The 22,681-nt window shown below is 43.8% G+C and overlaps 1 protein-coding gene across 3 annotated transcripts in view; it reads right to left on the reverse strand.

Moving 5' to 3' along the window:
- Positions 1–1,762: 1,762 nt before the first annotated feature.
- Positions 1,763–22,681, reverse strand: part of LOC110533974 (sodium/calcium exchanger 1) — a 53,212-nt gene continuing 32,293 nt past the window's right edge. For all 3 annotated transcript variants that reach the window (XM_036990386.2, XM_036990385.2, XM_036990384.2), the window contains 5 exons: positions 6,275–6,381; positions 5,586–5,707; positions 4,783–4,882; positions 4,265–4,537; positions 1,763–4,119 (listed from right to left, as the gene is read on the reverse strand). In XM_036990386.2, coding sequence (XP_036846281.1) covers positions 3,740–4,119; positions 4,265–4,537; positions 4,783–4,882; positions 5,586–5,707; positions 6,275–6,381 — 982 coding nt within the window. In that variant the 3' untranslated portion in view covers positions 1,763–3,739. The remainder of the gene's footprint in view (positions 4,120–4,264; positions 4,538–4,782; positions 4,883–5,585; positions 5,708–6,274; positions 6,382–22,681) is intronic.

The following is a 22,681-nucleotide window of genomic DNA, read 5'->3' on the forward strand; positions in this document are numbered from 1 at the left end:
TCTGATTAAGGACAATATCAGCAACATGAATATGAAGGATGCACTGTGACGTTGTGTTTTTCTGTGATTTATGTGTCGTATCCAATAGACCGTAATTAATAATATATGCATTGCTGTGCTAGCTAGTAGTCGATTGATTGTTCCTATCGACTATACATTCTCTTGAAATTTAATTGTGATTTTTACCCTCCTGTGCTGTGCTTGGTGTCAAACCAACTCTTGATACTGAAAACTGTCTGGAATAACAATTGAGCTGTGACATTTGACATCCGGCTGCAGCGGGCCCAGCATCTAAATGACTGAAATGCATTGCTACTCTCATAGATAAGAGCGAGATCATTAAATAGCATTCCACTGATGAGACACCATAGTAACCAGCATCGAATGGGTAATAGGGAAAAGACCAACTGATAAAGAGGGGATTGGAGGGAAGAGGGAATCGTGCCAGGTGCTGCAGGGTACACAGGTGCCATGGTTTCACTCCAACAGAGTCACAGTTGCCCAAATTGAGGCGTTCTGTGGCTTAATTAGCATAACCTTGACTTTGGTCGTGGCTTCCAGGATCTTATTTGAGAGACACAGGCATTCAGTCGAGGCAGATTTACTATCCCCACAGTTGATTTCAGTTACACGCTGCCAGAGTTGGGGACTTGCGTCTCAGACTTGAGTTACACCTAAGGCGCAAAAATACAGATTTGTGACTTGAGTCGGACTATGACTTCAGAGCTGACTCAGATTTGTGACTTGAGTCGGACTATGACTTCAGAGCTGACTCCGATTTGTGACTTGACTCAGACTATGACTTCAGAGCTGACTCAGATTTGTGACTTGAGTCAGACTATGACTTCAGAGCTGACTCCGATTTGTGCTTGAAAACTCTGAGACTGTTTTAAAATGTGTTCTAATACTGTTCAGTGAATGAAATCCAAAGACCAGCTAAGGTTAGCTAACTACATGTAACTAATCAACTGCAGGAATTCTTGTAGATTTTTTTCCTGCAGGATTCCTGTAAGATTTCTGTAGGATTCCTGTAGAATGCTCACTCTACTTGAAGCTGATGTCGCAGCACAGGGATCTACATTAAAGAAAAGTGGTTAACGTCAAAGACATCCCTCCTTGTTACAGACCTGGAAAACGTCTTGTCTGTGGGGAAACGGGGACTCCACTGAGATGGTTAGAGTACAAGGTTTAATTCCCTGCTTGTGGTGTGTAATCCAATGGGATGCCTAACCACAACAAGCGACATGAAAACCTCCTGAAGCATATGTTCCAGGTTGATCAGAGCAGATGGAGGAGGGTGAGGAAATGAGGGCGCAGAGACTACGCTTAATGATTATGTCGTGTAAGAAAAGTTATTTATGGACTCTCTTATGGTGAATAAAAAGTGAACAGTGGAAGATTTCAGAGCTGATTCATGCGCAGAGATGGGTCAGGTGTGGCATACTCTTTGAACCCTTTGAAGAACCCTGTTTGGTTGCAGGTAGAACCCGTTTGGGTTCCATGTGTCCATGTGTTTTTCTAAGATTGTACAGTAACTGGGTTGTTGAACCTACTCAATCAGTCATACAGTGGTACCCAGTCAAGCACATTTTTTTACACTGCCAAATGCAGTTCAAATTCAACAAAACAATGTTTACCTTCCTGATTCAAACACACGTTTCTCTCTGCAGGGGACTGCATTTTTGACGTGTCCTGTAAGCTCAACCACCAGTTATGATTGAAAAGGGATCCGAGTCCCGATTAAGGAATAAACCAAACTCAATTTTGATAAATGATAAATAAACAACTTTTATTTCCATTGATCATACATTTAGCGTGCATATTAATCCAAATAAAAGCAGCAATGATCATGTAACTAGGAACACATCTAGAAATGAAAAGAATGGATCGGAGGATCCTAGATTTCAAACATGAGGTCTACACACGGTCCTTATGCAAATTATAGGAAGGTTTGGCAATCATTTGTTTGTTTGGTCTTTTTTTTTCATAACAGTACAGTATTGTCATAGTTATTTTGTTACCATTTTCAAACCTGTATATTGGAATGTGTGTGCTATGTTCAGGAAATAAACAAACGCTTTAGGCTTTAGAAACGCTGTTTCTACTCCTATGCAGGGCTTTGACATGGAGCAGAAATATGTTCAAAGCCTGAACGGGACGGAGACTAAGAAAACATTTTGGGGAGAGGATTCCTGGGAACATAACTCAGAAGTGTAGACATTTCATCATTGAAATCCATACCCCCTTGAGTAAACATTTTTTGATGGTATAAAGGCATGCCTTCCATCAAACTCTGAAGACAAGAAGTACAAATACCTTGAATTATCCACATCAACACGCTCGCACACTCATACAAAACCTTAGGAAAAAAATGAGCTTCAACATGGTCCCAAATGTATACTTCAAAGCACACTTTTCAAGAAGCAGGAAAACTCTGGCAGGTCTTGTCTCACATTGATTAGTGTCCTGTAAAAAAAAAAGGCTATTGGAAGAAGTCCTCACAAGACTAAGAGGTTGTCCCCAGACAGAGTCTTGGTCAGGGAACCAGGCAGTGATACTCATATTTTACTGTGCTTAGCTTGGAATCACATCTAGACTTTCACTCATGATGATAGCCATATTAAAATGTTACATACAATACTTCCAAATGTTTCTATCATTCAATTCTTCACTCAATACATGCAAAAAAACACACTCACAATCTCACTCTCCCAGATGTACACAACTAGCAGGAGTATTATCTTTTACATGATATACAATAAATAGTTTGAGATAATAAATATGAACATTAATCTTATTAACAAACAGCAACAGCTTGGTTCAACTGATCTCCATTTCCTGAATGGCATCTGACATTATTTTTTGCTCTCAGTGGCTACTAATTCTAATGCAGTACCATACAAACTGTTGTTCTTCCACTTCACAACCCCCATCACAAGTTCGCTTTTCAGACCGTGTTCCAAGATAATATATGGCAATGTTTTATCTACAAACACTTCGATTTTTCAAACATCTTTACTATCTTGGCATCATTTCCCCCCAAAAAATCCACAAGACAACCACATGACGTTGTTGAAAAATAAGAGAGAGGGTTAGGATGGGGGTGGGGGAAGTAGTCAATGTTCAGGGCAGAGGCTGAGAATCTTCATGGGAATGATTGTGCTTGGTGGGCATCAGGGGTTCGAGAGTTGGCCAACCAGGAACCAACGTTAAGACACGGGGAGAGGGAAGATCTGATCCGGCTCTGATCTCTGAGTCAGTGTGCGTCATCTCCAAGACATTCAGACTGATTTACTAGGGCCGTACTCTATCTGAATGCAGAGATGCAGGAGAGAGGCAGTGGGGCTGAAATAGCTAAGGGTTCAGGATAGGCTATAAACAAAACGGGAGCATACTCAGAAGAGTCAAGGGTCATTTTTTCCCCCTCGTTTGTGCAGACAGCCTGGTTAGACAAAGCTACGCCTCAAGGCATGAGTCCTCCCAAGATATACATCAAGTCATTAGCTGGTCCCAGTATGCTTCCAACAGAATGACTAAGGCTGCCATCCACGTCATTCTAAATGGGATAGAAGTCTTCAGAGTCAAGTAACCACTGTAGCAATAATAATAACAATAGAAATACTTCATAACACTCAGAAAAGTACACAGAAATGAGCGGGATAGACATGTAAACAATAGGAGACAAGCTTTCTCCTTCAATCTCTCTCTGTCTCTCTCTCTCTGTCTCTCTCTCTGTCTCTCAGAAGCCTGGCACGTGGCAGTAGGCCTCCAGGGAGGCCAGCATGATGTAGAGGAGCCAGAGGGAGAAGAAGAAGAGGGAGGTGAGGAGTTTCGCGGTCCGCGGGCCCCCCAGTTCGCCCCCTGCCACCCCGGCCCGGCGGCGGTACATCAGCACCAGGACGCACACGAACGCCATGATTGTGAACAGGGTGACGGAGAAGGCCAGCGAGCCTGGCTGCACAAGGAACTTCTTGCCCTTGGTCTTCCAGTAGACGGCCGCGATGGTCCACGCCACACCGATGCCCAGGAACACATTCACTGCATTACTGCCTGTTACATTGCCGATGGAGGCGTCAGCGTACTGGTCTTGGATGGCCGCCACTTTACTGGCAAAGGTGTCTGAGAGAACATGCAGGAAGCAGAAATAGCTGGTTAGAAAACAGTTAGTGATTCTGGCACGGTTTAAAATTGGGACAACGGAGACAGATACAGCCCAGAGAAAGTCTGACAGAGAGAGACTACACAGAGATAGACAGGCGCCCACCTGGAACGGAAGTACCCAGGGCCACAAATACTACGGCAGTGACAGAGTCCTTGAGCCCCACTGTGCAGCCAAAATGAGAGGCCAGGTCCCCAGTCACAGCCGTCAGAACACCAATCAGGGAGATGGACACAAAGAAGCAGGCCCAGCCGTTCCAGTACTCTGTGGGCGGGACAAAGGCGAACAGAACCTTCCAGAACACTGTGAGGAAGTGCATGATGTAGTCGAAACAGGACGGCAGGCGCTCCTCCCCACTCTCCTCCTCATCATCATCACCTGGGAGAGAGAAAGAGATAGGTGTTTACACCGTTTCAAAATCCATGATCCTTTTGTTGCTTCAACTTGTATCTATAAATTCTCGAACAGCAACTTGCATGTCTGTGACTTCATTACTGCTCCTAAAGTAGAATGTGACTTCTCTGCCCTGAACAACACACCTCTGACTCTCCATTAATGCAAGAGCATGCAGCTTTAATGAGTCAGCCCCAGAGATGGTAGGAGTGAAGGAGAGAGGCACTCACCTGCACTGACAGTGACAGCATTGACAAACTGCTCTCTCCAGCTACTGCTGCCCACCACCAGAGCAAGGTTAGTCTTCTTGATCAGCTTATCCACTGTGTTCTACACACACACACAAACAGACACACACACACATGAACAAACACACACACACACATGAACAAACACACAAACACACACACACACACACACACACACCAACAAACACACACACACACCAACAAACACACACACACATGAACAAACACACAAACACACACACACACACCAACAAACACACACACACACCAACAAACACACAAGAATACATGCACAAACAAACAAAAAAGCAAGAAAATAACGACAATCAGATTTCAGCTATCGTAAAATAGAGTTATCAATTCATAGAATGGATAGAGAAGTGTTGTATGGGGTGGATGAGGTCAGGGTTGGTCTAATGTTAATGCTGTGTGCAATGTCATCTTGCCCTGTTTGTTTACTACATTTGTTTGTTTAGTAATCTTTAACAGAGGGCAAGGACGCATCTGTTGGTTTCAGTGCAGATGACCTGACTGGCCTTTCTGTCCCCACTGTCTCCCCTTGGGAGGTGGGAGTGGGGGCTCGACAGGAGTAATGAGACAGTGATCTCTAACTGGCAGAAGACATGCTTTTAATAAATAGTATGCTGCTGAGACGGGATGGGACGGGACGGGGGGGGGACGACGGGGGGGGGGGGGGGGGGGTGGGGGGGGGGGGCAGATGAGGACAGAGGGGAACAGAGTAGAAAGGACGCATACGTATGTGGGTGTTTGTTTTTGTGGGTTACCTTGAACTCGTAGGACTCCTCGATCACCACCTCCAGCTTGGTGTGTTCTCCTAGGCTGGGACAGCCCATCTTGGACACCTCTTCCTCATCAGTTCCTGCTGGCTTGTTGTCATTGGAGTCGCCTGTGAAAGCAAAGGAACAATTCAATATCAACCTATTGATATATAATATGTACCGGTATACAAAAATGCTATGTAATTGACTTATCAAATGAATGCTCTGAGAATAAATAGTATACCGATGCATCGATACACAGAGTTCCGTGAGGGGGGGGGGGGGGGGGGGGTAAAACATTTTTTCTCGTGGGTATCACGTTGCAGGACAAAGGCACTGAGAACATTAAATGAGTGTGTGTGTGTAAATATATATTTTTGTGTGTTACTGAGGCTTTCATCTGTATAGAAAACGTTAAAAATATAATGTTTGAAAGTAAGAAAGCAACATAACTATATTTGGAATAAAAAAAATTACTGGTTAAGGATGTCATGTGTTGTGATTCTATGTGCCACAACCGTATCACTTACAACACGGAACTGCCGAGGTCAAATAAAACCTACAGCACTTCCACAACAACCATTCTATCCTTTATATACAGCCGGTGTGTTTTTCCAATGACTGATCGTGTGAAACAGACCATTTGCAACTGACAGAGATAACACAGGGCTGCTCCTTTTTTGCTCTGCACTGACCGTGTTTCCGTCCAATCTCCAGCAGCACAGGCTCCCCCAGCTGGATGATGAAGGTCTTGTTCTTCTCATACTCCTCATCATCAATGACCTTCACCTCCAACAGCTTCCTGCAGACGGGGACAGACAGAGAAAAGCATGTTGGGTAAGAACCAGATAGCTCTTTTTCGAAGGAGAAAAATATGGGAACAGAGAAGGGGGAAGGGACAGAGGTGAGGAAGGGACAGAGGTGAGGAAGGGACAGAGGTGAGGAAGGGCAGAGAAACAGATAAGGGGTGACGAATAGCAGCGTGGAGCGATGGAGAGAAAACAGCTTGCCATCCTGTTTTTTTTCTCCTTCCTTTGACTGGAGGAGAAAGTGAGAGTGATAGAAAGAGGAGAGCAGGGTGGGCTGCACAGATGTCCAGGATGCTGGTAATTAGGGTTCATTAATAATGAAGAAAGCCACTAAGGCAGACAGGGACAGAGACACTGCTGGGAACAAACAATTAAGCAGTTAAGCCATTCACATTATGGCCACGATGCACAAACACACACACACACCACCCCTAATTTTCCTCCAACCTTTACCACTAGCTACCGTTTAAACTCACGTGTTCTCAGCCTTATCGCGTAAATGTAATTCACTATCGTCCTTTCTATCTCGCCCTCCAACCCAGACCCGTTGCTTAAGCCCTCACAAGAGTTCACCTTAACTACATTTAATAAGAAATCTTCTGTATTGATTGGCACAGTATTTATCACATGATTTCCCCCCCACCCCTCCACCCCTCACTGCTCTCTCTCTCTCTCCCTATCTCTCTGTTTTCTTGATTAGATTCCAGTGACCCAAAAAGCCTGTCGGTGTGGTGACTCATATCAGTGTAAATGTGTCTAATGCAGCCTTGTCGCTCACTGGACTATTCCCATGGGTGGCTGAGCTCTGAGCTCCTCTCCCTCTGCATGCCAGCCAAACACTTCAGAGCCAAGCTGATAGTGGTGGACAGCTATCAGAGAGGCCTATCAGCCCATGTTAAGACTGCAGGGCTGGCTCCAGCAGATGGGCCAAGCCACACAGCGTAGAGATAAGAATAGACCTGGATCCATTGTGATCCTAGGCCCAGCAGAACTCGGGTACACACAAAGGAGAGCAGAGGTCCCGGGTGACAACTCCTCCTGTCGACACAGTCCACACACAGACTGACGGGCCCTCCCAGAAGACCGGTAGAGGTGCAGGACAGCCTGATGGAGACGGATGAGCGAGCAGGAAAACTGAATTTGTGCAGTATTAAGCATATTAAGTGTATTAAGCACAAAGTGTATTAACACTACGGCCTTCAGGTATTGAATGGCGCTGTTATTCACTGGAGCAAAAACTCTTAACAAGCACGTGAGCAAAGACACACGCACACTGTAAATAGGTAAATAAACAGGTAAATATAAATATATATAGGTAATGAACCACTCCACACGCATGCAACTTGACTTACTCCCCTGAGTACACTGCAACAGCACGCTCGCAGTGAGCAGATAATAAACGTCGAGGTGAATTCTAACGCAGATAGTAGCCTAGGCTAGACTGTGTGAAAAAGTACAGCTAGGCCTCCCGGGTGGCGCAGTGGTTAAGGGGCTCTGTGCCATCAGAGTCCCTGGGTTCGCGCCCAGGCTCTGTCGTAACCGGCCGCGACCGGGAGGTCTGTGGGGCGACGCACAATTGGCCTAGCGTCGTCTGGGTTAGGGAGGGCTTGGTCAGTAGGGGTGTCCTTGTCTCATCGCGCACCAGCGACTCCTGTGGCGGGCTGGGTGCAGTGCGCGCTAACCAAGGTTATCAGGTGCACGGTGTAGCCTCTGACACATTGGTGCGGCTGGCTTCCGGGTTGGATGCGCCCTGTGTTAAGAAGCAGTGCGGCTGGTTGGGTTGTGTATCGGAGGACGCATGACATTCGACCTTCGTCTCTCCCGAGCCCATACGGGAGTTGTAGCGATGAGACAAGATAGTAGCTACTACAACAATTGGATACCATGAAATTGGGGAGAAAAAAGGGGTAAAAATTCAAAAAAAAAATCTTACATTTTTAAAAAAAAAGTACAGCTACAGATTGAATTCTGTTTTTTTTTTTTTTTTTCATCAGAGCCACTGTTTGTTTTTATAAAACTTCAATTACATTTGTGGTGATTTAGAGTTTGGCCTCTTTCCGGTTACGCCTGCGATAAATCAACCAATTAGAGAACAAACTCTCCCGTTGCATTTGATTGCAGCCATCACGACTGAATTAGTTACAAGATCCTGTTCTGAATAAATAGAATTGCACCACTCCGAATATTAAATGGCAATTCCACAGAAACAGAATTACGCTTTGACTCAGCGTCTTCGTGTTAAAATGTATGCCAAACAAAAACCACTGCCTTAAAAGTCGAACAAAACATACAAATCAAGGCATACGTTTAACAATTTCCACTGAAAAATTGACAAAAATGAATTTAACTGTGCAGAATGCAAACTTTGGTAACGTAATAGCGGTAAAATCTCCCTCAGGTTTTTATGCAATAACGTAAAAACTGGGGTGTCAGCTATGACATGGCACCTTGAGTTTGAGTTACATCATGGGTCCCAGATCTGTACTACACAAAAAATGCATAACTATGGATATGAATGTCATTCTCTTCATGTTTCACAAGTTTGGACATCACAGTACAGCACATCAGAGCACAGTAGAGAAGAGTAAAGTAGAGTATACTCTACTCTATTGTACTAACCTCTACCTTTCTGTACTGCACTCTATGGTACAGTATTGTATTGTACTGTGCTATCCAAATGTGAATCATACATCTATGTCAGGTGGCGATTTGGTCCAGTCCGGCCCTTCAGTGGGCCTTAACATCAAGGCCAGGGTGGACTGAGCAAAGTTCAACTACTTCTCAACGTCCATGGACATCCCGTGTTGGCCGGTGCGCAGGGGGTGAGAATGCTGGTTAAAGTAAATGGAAAGAGAGGGGGATCATGGGTAGGTGTCAGAAAGAGCTGGGAGAGGTAATACTGGAGGGAGAGAGTAGAGAGAGAGGGGGATGGGTTTTCCAGACTCAGACTATTATAACACTTGGTTTGACCTTCAGACAACAGAAAGAGAGAAAAAAAACAGCTATGAGCTGAACATGAACATAACAGCCAGTGGAAGGGAGGACAGTAACAGGAGACACTATGAGCTGAACATAACAGTCAGTGGAAGAGAGGACAGTAACAGGAGACACTATGAGCTGAACATAACAGTCAGTGGAAGAGAGGACAGTAACAGGAGACACTATAAGCTGAACATAACAGTCAGTGGAAGAGAGGACAGTAACAGGAGACACTATGAGCTGAACATAACAGTATGTCAGTGGAAGAGAGGACAGTAGCAGGAGACACTATGAGCTGAACATAACAGTATGTCAGTGGAAGAGAGGACAGTAGCAGGAGACACTATGAGCTGAACATAACAGTCAGTGGAAGAGAGGACAGTAACAGGAGACACTATGAGCTGAACATAACAGTATGTCAGTAGAAGAGAGGACAGTAACAGGAGACACTATGAGCTGAACATAACAGTATGCCAGTGGAAGAGAGGACAGTAACAGGAGACACTATGAGCTGAACATAACAGTCAGTGGAAGAGAGGACAGTAACAGGAGACACTATGAGCTGAACATAACAGTCAGTGGAAGAGAGGACAGTAGCAGGAGACACTATGAGCTGAACATAACAGTCAGTGGAAGAGAGGACAGTAACAGGAGACACTATGAGCTGAACATAACAGTCAGTGGAAGGGAGGACAGTAGCAGGAGACACTATGAGCTGAACATAACAGTCAGTGGAAGAGAGGACAGTAGCAGGAGACACTATGAGCTGAACATAACAGTCAGTGGAAGAGAGGACAGTAGCAGGAGACACTATGAGCTGAACATAACAGTCAGTGGAAGAGAGGACAGTAGCAGGAGACACTATGAGCTGAACATAACAGCCAGTGGAAGAGAGGACAGTAGCAGGAGACACTATGAGCTGAACATAACAGCCAGTGGAAGGGAGGACAGTAACAGGAGACACTATGAGCTGAACATAACAGTATGTCAGTGGAAGGGAGGACAGTAGCAGGAGACATTATGAGCTGAACATAACAGTCAGTGGAAGGGAGGACAGTAGCAGGAGACACTATGAGCTGAACATAACAGTCAGTGGAAGGGAGGACAGTAACAGGAGACACTATGAGCTGAACATAACAGCCAGTGGAAGGGAGGACAGTAACAGGAGACACTATGAGCTGAACATAACAGTCAGTGGAAGAGAGGACAGTAGCAGGAGACACTATGAGCTGAACGTAACAGTCAGTGGAAGAGAGGACAGTAACAGGAGACACTATGAGCTGAACGTAACAGTCAGTGGAAGAGAGGACAGTAACAGGAGACACTATGAGCTGAACATAACAGTCAGTGGAAGAGAGGACAGTAGCAGGAGACACTATGAGCTGAACATAACAGTCAGTGGAAGGGAGGACAGTAGCAGGAGACACTATGAGCTGAACATAACAGTTTGTCAGTGGAAGAGAGGACAGTAGCAGGAGACACTATGAGCTGAACATAACAGTCAGTAGAAGAGAGGACAGTAGCAGGAGACACTATGAGCTGAACATAACAGTCAGTGGAAGAGAGGACAGTAGCAGGAGACACTATGAGCTGAACATAACAGTCAGTAGAAGAGAGGACAGTAACAGGAGACACTATGAGCTGAACATAACAGTCAGTGGAAGAGAGGACAGTAACAGGAGACACTATGAGCTGAACATAACAGTATGTCAGTGGAAGGGAGGACAGTAGCAGGAGACACTATGAGCTGAACATAACAGTCAGTGGAAGAGAGGACAGTAACAGGAGACACTATGAGCTGAACATAACAGTATGTCAGTGGAAGGGAGGACAGTAGCAGGAGACACTATGAGCTGAACATAACAGTCAGTGGAAGAGAGGACAGTAACAGGAGACACTATGAGCTGAACATAACAGTATGTCAGTGAAAGGGAGGACAGTAACATGAGACACTATGAGCTGAACATAACAGCCAGTGGAAGAGAGGACAGTAGCAGGAGACACTATGAGCTGAACATAACAGTCAGTGGAAGAGAGGACAGTAGCAGGAGAAACTATGAGCTGAACATAACAGTCAGTGGAAGAGAGGACAGTAACAGGAGACACTATGAGCTGAACATAACAGTCAGTGAAAGGGCAGACAGTAACAGGAGACACTATGAGCTGAACATAACAGTATGCCAGTGGAAGAGAGGACAGTAACAGGAGACACTATGAGCTGAACATAACAGTCAGTGGAAGAGAGGACAGTAGCAGGAGACACTATGAGCTGAACATAACAGTCAGTGGAAGAGAGGACAGTAGCAGGAGACACTATGAGCTGAACATAACAGCCAGTGGAAGGGAGGACAGTAACAGGAGACACTATGAGCTGAACATAACAGTATGCCAGTGGAAGAGAGGACAGTAACAGGAGACACTATGAGCTGAACATAACAGTCAGTGGAAGAGAGGACAGTAGCAGGAGACACTATGAGCTGAACATAACAGTCAGTGGAAGGGAGGACAGTAGCAGGAGACACTATGAGCTGAACATAACAGTCAGTGGAAGGGAGGACAGTAACAGGAGACACTATGAGCTGAACATAACAGTCAGTGAAAGGGCAGACAGTAACAGGAGACACTATGAGCTGAACATAACAGTATGCCAGTGGAAGAGAGGACAGTAACAGGAGACACTATGAGCTGAACATAACAGTCAGTGGAAGAGAGGACAGTAGCAGGAGACACTATGAGCTGAACATAACAGTCAGTGGAAGGGAGGACAGTAGCAGGAGACACTATGAGCTGAACATAACAGTCAGTGGAAGGGAGGACAGTAACATGAGACACTATGAGCTGAACATAACAGTATGCCAGTGGAAGAGAGGACAGTAACAGGAGACACTATGAGCTGAACATAACAGTCAGTGGAAGAGAGGACAGTAACAGGAGACACTATGAGCTGAACATAACAGTCAGTGGAAGAGAGGACAGTAACAGGAGACACTATGAGCTGAACATAACAGTATGTCAGTAGAAGAGAGGACAGTAACAGGAGACACTATGAGCTGAACATAACAGTATGCCAGTGGAAGAGAGGACAGTAGCAGGAGACACTATGAGCTGAACATAACAGTATGCCAGTGGAAGAGAGGACAGTAACAGGAGACACTATGAGCTGAACATAACAGTCAGTGGAAGAGAGGACAGTAGCAGGAGACACTATGAGCTGAACATAACAGTCAGTGGAAGAGAGGACAGTAGCAGGAGACACTATGAGCTGAACATAACAGCCAGTGGAAGAGAGGACAGTAGCAGGAGACACTATGAGCTGAACATAACAGCCAGTGGAAGAGAGGACAGTAGCAGGAGACACTATGAGCTGAACATGAACATAACAGTCAGTGGAAGAGAGGACAGTAACAGGAGACACTATGAGCTGAACATAACAGTCAGTGGAAGAGAGGACAGTAGCAGGAGACACTATGAGCTGAACATAACAGTCAGTGGAAGGGAGGACAGTAGCAGGAGACACTATGAGCTGAACATAACAGTATGTCAGTGGAAGAGAGGACAGTAACAGGAGACACTATGAGCTGAACATAACAGTCAGTGGAAGGGAGGACAGTAGCAGGAGACACTATGAGCTGAACATAACAGTCAGTGGAAGAGAGGACAGTAACAGGAGACACTATGAGCTGAACATAACAGTCAGTGGAAGGGAGGACAGTAACAGGAGACACTATGAGCTGAACATAACAGTCAGTGGAAGGGAGGACAGTAGCAGGAGACACTATGAGCTGAACATAACAGTATACCAGTGGAAGGGAGGACAGTAGCAGGAGACACTATGAGCTGAACATAACAGTATGCCAGTGAAAGGGCAGACAGTAACAGGAGACACTATGAGCTGAACATAACAGTATGTCAGTGGAAGAGAGGACAGTAACAGGAGACACTATGAGCTGAACATAACAGTCAGTGGAAGAGAGGACAGTAACAGGAGACACTATGAGCTGAACATAACAGTATGCCCGTGGAAGAGAGGACAGTAGCAGGAGACACTATGAGCTGAACATAACAGTATGCCAGTGAAAGGGCAGACAGTAGCAGGAGACACTATGAGCTGAACATAACAGTCAGTGGAAGAGAGGACAGTAGCAGGAGACACTATGAGCTGAACATAACAGCCAGTGGAAGGGAGGACAGTAACAGGAGACACTATGAGCTGAACATAACAGTCAGTGGAAGAGAGGACAGTAGCAGGAGAAACTATGAGCTGAACATAACAGTATGCCAGTGGAAGGGCAGACAGTAGCAGGAGACACTATGAGCTGAACATAACAGTATGCCAGTGAAAGGGCAGACAGTAGCAGGAGACACTATGAGCTGAACATAACAGTCAGTGGAAGAGAGGACAGTAGCAGGAGACACTATGAGCTGAACATAACAGTATGCCAGTGAAAGGGCAGACAGTAGCAGGAGACACTATGAGCTGAACATAACAGTCAGTGGAAGGGAGGACAGTAACAGGAGACACTATGAGCTGAACATAACAGTATGTCAGTGAAAGGGCAGACAGTAGCAGACCCAACTGTGGTTTGTGACTATCATGATTTCCCATTGTAGCCAAGTTAGTTGCAGTAATTCCGTTACAGATTTTTTGAATAATGACCAAATAGGTAATGGAATTATGAGTTTTAATCACGTATTAATTCATAAACAAAATTGATATCAGTAAAATCACTATAACGAATTGGTAAGTCTACCATCACCTCTTACTTCTGTGAACAGTCATTATCCTCCTCATGAGCGAAAAAAAATTGAAAATATGTTTTTATTTTTTATCATTTTGTGGGTTTTTGGTAACGGAATTACAAGGCACACAGTGTTTCTTAAAGTTACAGAAGGTAAACAATTTCTCCAAAACGAAATATAAAAGTGTTGATATTAGTTGTCAGGGGACTTTACTTCAACATCATTGTGTTTGATATATTTTTTGTCCCTTCTAAGACTTTTTCTGCTAGATGTTTTCTAAGACCCCTTTTTATCCAGAAATCAAAGCCTTTCATTATTCCTCATTTTTAAGATGGAAAATATAGACCCTTAGCTTTCATCTGACACCCAATTTGATATGCTCCTACGAACTTCACGTTTTCTATAGAAATGCCCTAAAACACCAGAGCAAGGATTGGGTGGGATCACAACATTTGTTGAATAGACATTTCCAAATATTCAATACATTATAGTTGAGTGTGTGAGTGGGGGGCTTAAATTACTTGGGGCCCTCCAGCTTTGCGGGGGTTGCAGATGGCCTCCAGTACGCCAGTCAATAGGAGGGGAATTCACCAAAAAGGATTTATAGACTGACCAGCGTGCCTTTCTCTCTGGTGGGAGAACATGGAGAGATAAAATATCAGGCAAACATAAATGTGTTGAGTAAAACCGCCTGCTGTGCCAAAGGTGAGCCTGTACAAGCACCGTCAAATGACGATGTTTCATGCGCAACTGTGAGAGAAGTGTACGAAACACAAATTCAGGGGGTTGGCATGGCAACAGGTAGCAATAATGTATGTTCTGTTAAAAAGTCACGGCCTTCGGTAAGATATCTCTAGTCTGAGCGTGGAAGAGGTAGAGGCTCTTCGTGTTTCTGTTGTAAACCATCTCATATCTATTAGTGGTATTGTAATTATATGAGTGCTTTGAAAGACACCATGCCAAAGACTGACAAACAACAAGCATTTTGGGGTGAGACCGATCAAAACTGACTTTGTTTTTTCACCTTCACATTTATGCTGGAGGAACCCTTCTCTCATTGTGTCTGTGGATTTGTGTCCCTGAGGGGTTGCTAGTGACGAGCTGCAGTACGGGTTCACCTGCAGCTCTGGGTCATCGTTCTACCACGGCATCTATGTTCCTGACTCAATGTGCTTCTGGGTGGCTGATGAAAAGGAGCTGGCGAATCCCTGAGGACAGGCGATTAGAGAGAATGAAAGAAACGCTGGCCCTCTTTATGTCTACTGTCTTGTTCCCCCTCTTCTTCTTCACCTCGTTCTTCTGCAATACCTTGCATGTCTATTAACAATTCTTCTTTGTTCACCACTCATCAACTATTGATTCCAGCTGCTTCCTTCTTCCCAGTTTAGAGCCTTTTCTCTGGCTGAAGCTGCTTCCCTCTTCCCAGATTAGAGCCTTTTCTCTGGCTCAAGACTGACTTTGTTTTTTCACCTTCACATTTATGCTGGAGGAATCCTTCTCTCATTGTGTCTGTGGATTTGTGTCCCTGAGGGGTTGCTAGTGACGAGCTGCAGTACGGGTTCACCTGCAGCTCTGGGTCATCGTTCTACCACGGCATCTATGTTCCTGACTCAATGTGCTTCTGGGTGGCTGATGAAAAGGAGCTGGCGAATCCCTGAGGACAGGCGATTAGAGAGAATGAAAGAAACGCTGGCCCTCTTTATGTCTACTGTCTTGTTCCCCCTCTTCTTCTTCACCTCGTTCTTCTGCAATACCCTGCATGTCTATTAACAATTCTTCTTTGTTCACCACTCATCAACTATTGATTCCAGCTGCTTCCTTCTTCCCAGATTAGAGCCTTTTCTCTGGCTCAAACTGCTTCCTTCTTCCCAGATTAGAGCCTTTTCTCTGGCTCAAACTGCTTCCTTCTTCCCAGATTAGAGCCTTTTCTCTGGCTCAAGCTGCTTCCCTCTTCCCAGATTAGAGCCTTTTCTCTGGCTCAAACTGCTTCCTTCTTCCCAGATTAGAGCCTTTTCTCTGGCTCAAACTGCTTCCCTCTTCCCAGATTAGAGCCTTTTCTCTGGCTCAAGCTGCGTGAGCTTGTTGTTGTCGCACAACTACTGGATGGCTTTTCTAAAGAAGCCCAACTGACTTGTGATGTGCCTCCGTTTCTCTGTGAAATGTTCTTCTTGGTTATTTTGCTTCTATTGCATTAACGTAGAGTTAGTGACGCCTCACATCTGGGTTTATACTGTAGTAATGCGGCTTGAGACAGCGGTGAGGTCATTCTACTGCTTTGTGGGCCTGAGGCTAATGCATTGTAGGTGCAGGGCTGAAAAACATACCTCTCCCAGGAGGAGGCTGCTCTGGCACTGGGAGAGAGACTCTGGAGAAAGTGTATATTAGGCGATACATTACATTTTTTTTTTATCTCTGTACTTCTCCATTACTAAAATTGATTTAGTATTCTTGCATAGCCCAGTATGAACGGCGCTTGTTCCCAATAGGCCGGCAATTTTGTCTGTGTCAGCCATTCTCAATGGCCAATGTAACGTGTGTGCTGGGAGTCGGGAAGCAAGTTCAGGGAGTGCATATTTTAATAAACAAATGAACAAAACAATAAAAATGAACAATGCACAGACAGGAAACTGAAACAGAAACAATGACCCCTGGGGAAGGAACCAAAGGAAGAGACATACAGTTGAAGTCAGAAGTTTACATACACCTTAAGAAGTCAGAAGTTTACATACACCTTAACCAAATACATTTAAACTCAGTTTTTCACAATTCCTGACATTTAATCCTAGTAAAAATTCCCTGTTTTAGGTCAGTTAGGATCACCACTTTATTTTAAGAATGTGAAATGTTAGAATAATGGTAGAGAGAATGATTTATTTAAGCTTTTATGTCTTTCATCACATTCCCACTGGGTCAGAAGATTACATACACTCAATTAGTATTTGTAGCATTGCCTTTAAATAGTTTACCTTGGGTCAAACGTTTCGGGTAGCCTTCCACAAGCTTCCCACAATAAGTTGGGTGAATTCTGGCCCATTCCTCCTGACAGAGCTGGTGTAACTGAGTCAGGTTTGTAGGCCTCCTCGCTCGCACACGCTGTTTCAATTCTGGCCACAAATTGTCTATAGGATTGAGGTCAGGGCTTTGTGATGGCCACTACAATACCTTGACGTTGTTGTCCTTAAGCCATTGCGCCACAACTTTGGAAGTATGCTTGGGGTCATTGTCCATTTGGAAGACCCATTTGCGACCAAGCTTTAACTGATGTCTTGAGATGTTGCTTCAATATATCCACATAATTGTCCTCCCTCATGATGCTATCTATTTTGTGAAGTGCACCAATCCCTCCTGCAGCAAAGCACCCCCACAACATGATGCTGTCACCCCCATGCTTCAATGTTGGGACGGTGTTCTTAGGCTTGCAAGCCTCCCCCTTTTTCCTCCAAACATTACGATGGTCATTACGGCCAAACAGTTTCATTTTTGTTTCATCAGACCAGTGGACATTTCTCCAAAAACTACGATCTTTGTCCCCATGTGCAGTTGCAAACCGTATTCTGGATTTTTTATGGCGGTTTTGGAGCAGTGGCTTCTTCCTTGTTGAGCAGCCTTTCAGGTTATGTCGATATAGGACTTGTTTTACTGTGGACATAGACACTTTTGTACCGGTTTCCTCCAGCATCTTCACAAGGTCCTTTGCTGTTGTTCTGGGATTGATTTGCACTTTTTGCACCATAGCACGTTCATATCTACGAGACAGAACGCGTCTCCTTCCTGAGTGGTATGACGGCTGCATGGTCTCATGGTGTTTATACTTGCGCATTATTGTTTGTACAGATGAACGTGGTACCTTCAGGCATTTGGAAATTGCACCCAAGGATGAACCTGACTTGTGGAGGTCTACAATATTTTTTCTGAGGTCTTGGCTGATTTCTTTTGATTTTCCCATGATGTCAAGCAAAGACGCATTGAGTTTGAAGGTAGGCCTTGAAATACATCCACGGGTACAACTCCAATTGACTCAAATTATGTCAATTAGCCTATCAGAAGTTTCTAAAGCCATGACATACTTTTCTGGAATTTTCCAAGCTGTTTAAAGGCACAGTCAACTTAGTGTATGTAAACTTCTGACCCACTGGAATTGTAATACAGTGAATTATAAGTGAAATAATCTGTTTGTAAACAATTGTTGGAAAAATGACTTGTGTCATGCACAAAGTAGATGTCCTAACTGACTTGCCAAAACTATAGTTTGTTAACAAGAAATTTGTGGAGTGGTTGAAAAACAAGTTTTAATGACTCCAACCTAAGTGTATGTAAACTTCCGACTTCAACCGTATATAGGGCAGGTAATCAAGGAGGTGATGGAGTCCAGGAGAATCTGATGACGCGAAGGTGCGCGTATTGATGGTGATAGGTGTGCGCCATAACGAGCAGTCTGGTGACCTAGAGGCCGGAGAGGTAGCACATGTGACAGTACACCCTCGCCAACCAAAATGACGATTCCGGGGATCAGGAGCAGACCGGTCACCTCTGCTGAGGTGCGGGAAACCTGTCAGTCTGGCTGAGACGCGGGAATATGGCGACCTAGAGCGCCGGAGAGAGAGCATTCGTGACGGTACTCCCTCCCCAGCGCGTTCAGCTCCAGCTGCCGGACGCCAACCAAAGGGATGATCCCGGGGATCCGGGATCTGTTTCGTTAGAGTAAGCTCAGTGAAAGTGATGTTTAGTTAGAGTAAGCTCAGAGAAAGTGATAATTAGTTAGAGTAAGCTCAGTGAAAGTGATGTTTAGTTAGAGTAAGCTCAGTGAAAGTGATGTTTAGTTAGAGTAAGCTCAGAGAAAGTGATGTTTAGTTAGAGTAAGCTCAGAGAAAGTGATGTTTAGTTAGAGTAAGCTCAGTGAAAGTGATGTTTAGTTAGAGTAAGCTCAGAGAAAGTGATGTTTAGTTAGAGTAAGCTCAGAGAAAGTGATGTTTAGTTAGAGTAAGCTCAGAGAAAGTGATGTTTAGTTAGAGTAAGCTCAGAGAAAGTGATGTTTAGTTAGAGTAAGCTCAGAGAAAGTGATGTTTAGTTAGAGTAAGCTCAGAGAAAGTGATGTTTAGTTAGAGTAAGCTCAGTGAAAGTGATGTTTAGTTAGAGTAAGCTCAGAGAAAGTGATGTTTCGTTAGAGTAAGCTCAGTGAAAGTGATGTTTAGTTAGAGTAAGCTCAGTAAAAGTGATGTTTAGTTAGAGTAAGCTCAGTGAAAGTGATGTTTCGTTAGAGTAAGCTCAGTGAAAGTGATGTTTAGTTAAAATAAGCTCAGTGAAAGTGATGTTTAGTTAAAGTAAGCTCAGTGAAAGTGATGTTTAGTTAAAGTAAGCTCAGTAAAAGTGATGTTTAGTTAGAGTAAGCTCAGTAAAAGTGATGTTTAGTTAAAGTAAGCTCAGTAAAAGTGATGTTTAGTTAGAGTAAGCTCAGTAAAAGTGATGTTTAGTTAGAGTAAGCTCAGTAAAAGTGATGTTTAGTTAAAATAAGCTCAGTGAAAGTGATGTTTCGTTAGAGTAAGCTCAGTGAAAGTGATGTTTAGTTAGAGTAAGCTCAGTGAAAGTGATGTTGAGTTAGAGTAAGCTCAGTGAAAGTGATGTTTAGTTAGAGTAAGCTCAGTGAAAGTGATGTTGAGTTAGAGTAAGCTCAGTGAAAGTGATGTTGAGTTAGAGTAAGCTCAGTGAAAGTGATGTTTAGTTAGAGTAAGCTCAGTGAAAGTGATGTTGAGTTAGAGTAAGCTCAGTGAAAGTGATGTTTAGTTAGAGTAAGCTCAGTAAAAGTGATGTTTAGTTAAAATAAGCTCAGTGAAAGTGATGTTGAGTTAGAGTAAGCTCAGTGAAAGTGATGTTTAGTTAAAGTAAGCTCAGTGAAAGTGATGTTTAGTTAGAGTAAGCTCAGTAAAAGTGATGTTGAGTTAGAGTAAGCTCAGTAAAAGTGATGTTTAGTTAGAGTAAGCTCAGTGAAAGTGATGTTGAGTTAGAGTAAGCTCAGTGAAAGTGATGTTTAGTTAGAGTAAGCTCAGTGAAAGTGATGTTTAGTTAGAGTAAGCTCAGTGAAAGTGATGTTTAGTTAGAGTAAGCTCAGTGAAAGTGATGTTTAGTTAGAGTAAGCTCAGTGAAAGTGATGTTTAGTTAGAGTAAGCTCAGTGAAAGTGATGTTTAGTTAGAGTAAGCTCAGTAAAAGTGATGTTGAGTTAGAGTAAGCTCAGTAAAAGTGATGTTTAGTTAAAATAAGCTCAGTGAAAGTGATGTTGAGTTAGAGTAAGCTCAGTGAAAGTGATGTTTAGTTAAAGTAAGCTCAGCAAGAGGCCTCCCAAGTAGCTCCGGTTCGGACACCCGGACCCGACATCACCTCCAACACAAAAAAATACAAATAAAAACACTCCCTGGTGTGTCCCTTTGGTGAGGCGTCATTCTGTAACGTGTGCGCTGAAAGTCAGGAAGGATGTTCAGGGAGTGAAACATTTAATAAACAAATTAACAAAACAATAAAAACGCACAGACAGGAAACTAAAACAGATACAATAACGCCTGAGGAAGAAACCAAAGGGAGTGACATACATAGGACAGGTAATCAAGGAGGTGATGGGAGTCCAGGTGAGTCTGATGACGAGCAGGCGCACGTAACGATGGTGGTAGGCATGTGCCATAACGAGCAGCCTGGTGACCTAGAGGCCGGAGAGGGCGCACATGTGACAGCCAAGATGAATGACATCTCTCTGCGGTCTCTTCTTTCTCTGGAAACATCTTTCCTCTATATTCTCTCCCACATTGTCTGTCTGGTTTGTCTGATACGAATGGAGTAAATACAATTGCTTTTCTTCCAATAAATTACTATTTATATATACCTAAACCACTCTAAAATGTTAAAGTCATACATCATAAGCCCTGTTTTATCGATACTTCTTTATTTTTCATAGAGTAAGCCAGAAGGATAAAGCAAGCAAGAAGGAGCTGCTGAGGCAGAGAGAATGCATCTCACGAAAGAGATGAGAAGAGGGCTTTGGGGAACAACTCTGAAGCAGAGCCTCCTCATCATAATTACTGAGAGAGAGAGAGAGAGAGAGAGAGAGACAGAGAGAGAGAGAGAGAGAGAGAGAGAGAGACGGAGAGAGAGAGAGAGAGAGAGAGAGAGAAAGAGACAGAGAGAGAGACAGAGAGAGAGAGAGAGACAGAGAGACAGAGAGAAAGAGAGCGAGAGAGAGAGAGAGAGAGAGAAAGAGACAGAGAGAGAGAAAGAGACAGAGAGAGAGAGAGAGAGACAGAGAGAGAGAGAGAGAGAGAGAGAGAGAGACAGAGACAGAGACAGAGATACAGAGAGAGACAGAGAGAGAGAAGAAAGAGAGATCTGAGCTATGATATAATTTTTCCAAATGTTCACAGTTCTCTTCCCTGGCATAGGAATCATACACCTTTGTAGTCCCTAATTGTTTAACTTATACTGTGGGGGTGAGTGGCTGGGGGAGACTGAGCGAGAGACGAGTAGCGAGCGAGGGAGAGAAAGAGGTAGAAAGGCTAAACAAAAGGTGATAGTGTTAATGGCTAATCCAGCACGCAGGGCGCTATCTCTCCATATATCATCAGCCTGTCTTCTCTCTTCCCACAGTGAAATACTTCTCTAATCATATACATCTGATGCTAAACTATAAATGCTCTACTCAGTGAATCTGAGGGGGTGATAAAGACAGAAGTATACAGTATATAGAGAGAGAGACAGGTAGAAAGACATGTAATCTGTTGAGTTAAAGTAAGCTCAGTGAAAGTGATGTTTCGTTAGAGTAAGCTCAGAGAAAGTGATGTTTAGTTAGAGTAAGCTCAGTGAAAGTGATGTTTCGTTAGAGTAAGCTCAGAGAAAGTGATGTTTAGTTAGAGTAAGCTCAGTGAAAGTGATGTTTCGTTAGAGTAAGCTCAGAGAAAGTGATGTTTAGTTAAAATAAGCTCAGTGAAAGTGATGTTGAGTTAAAGTAAGCTCAGTGAAAGTGATGTTTAGTTAAAATAAGCTCAGTGAAAGTGATGTTGAGTTAAAGTAAGCTCAGTGAAAGTGATGTTGAGTTAAAGTAAGCTCAGTGAAAGTGATGTTTAGTTAAAATAAGCTCAGTGAAAGTGATGTTGAGTTAAAGTAAGCTCAGTAAAAGTGATGTTTAGTTAAAATAAGCTCAGTGAAAGTGATGTTGAGTTAAAGTAAGCTCAGTGAAAGTGATGTTTAGTTAAAATAAGCTCAGTGAAAGTGATGTTTAGTTAAAGTAAGCTCAGTGAAAGTGATGTTGAGTTAGAGTAAGCTCAGAGAAAGTGATGTTGAGATAGAGTAAGCTCAGTGAAGATTATCTGTGTGATTTCCCCTGTAACATTGCAGCTCAATGCCAAACTGATTTAGTGGCAACAACACACAGACCTCTCTTTGACCACAGTTGAAAGACCTACAGTACATAGTTCTGTAAATGCAGTTGTGTTCATGAGTCCTAACAGCAGACAGCAGATACTGCTGATAGTATTGTGGTAGCAGCATAGCCATGGTACATTAGCAGCAATCACCATGGCACAGTAGCATGGTAA

Source organism: Oncorhynchus mykiss, chromosome 10 (genome assembly GCF_057628025.1).
Source record: "Oncorhynchus mykiss isolate SJ-2025 chromosome 10, ASM5762802v1, whole genome shotgun sequence".
NCBI lineage: Eukaryota > Metazoa > Chordata > Actinopteri > Salmoniformes > Salmonidae > Oncorhynchus > Oncorhynchus mykiss.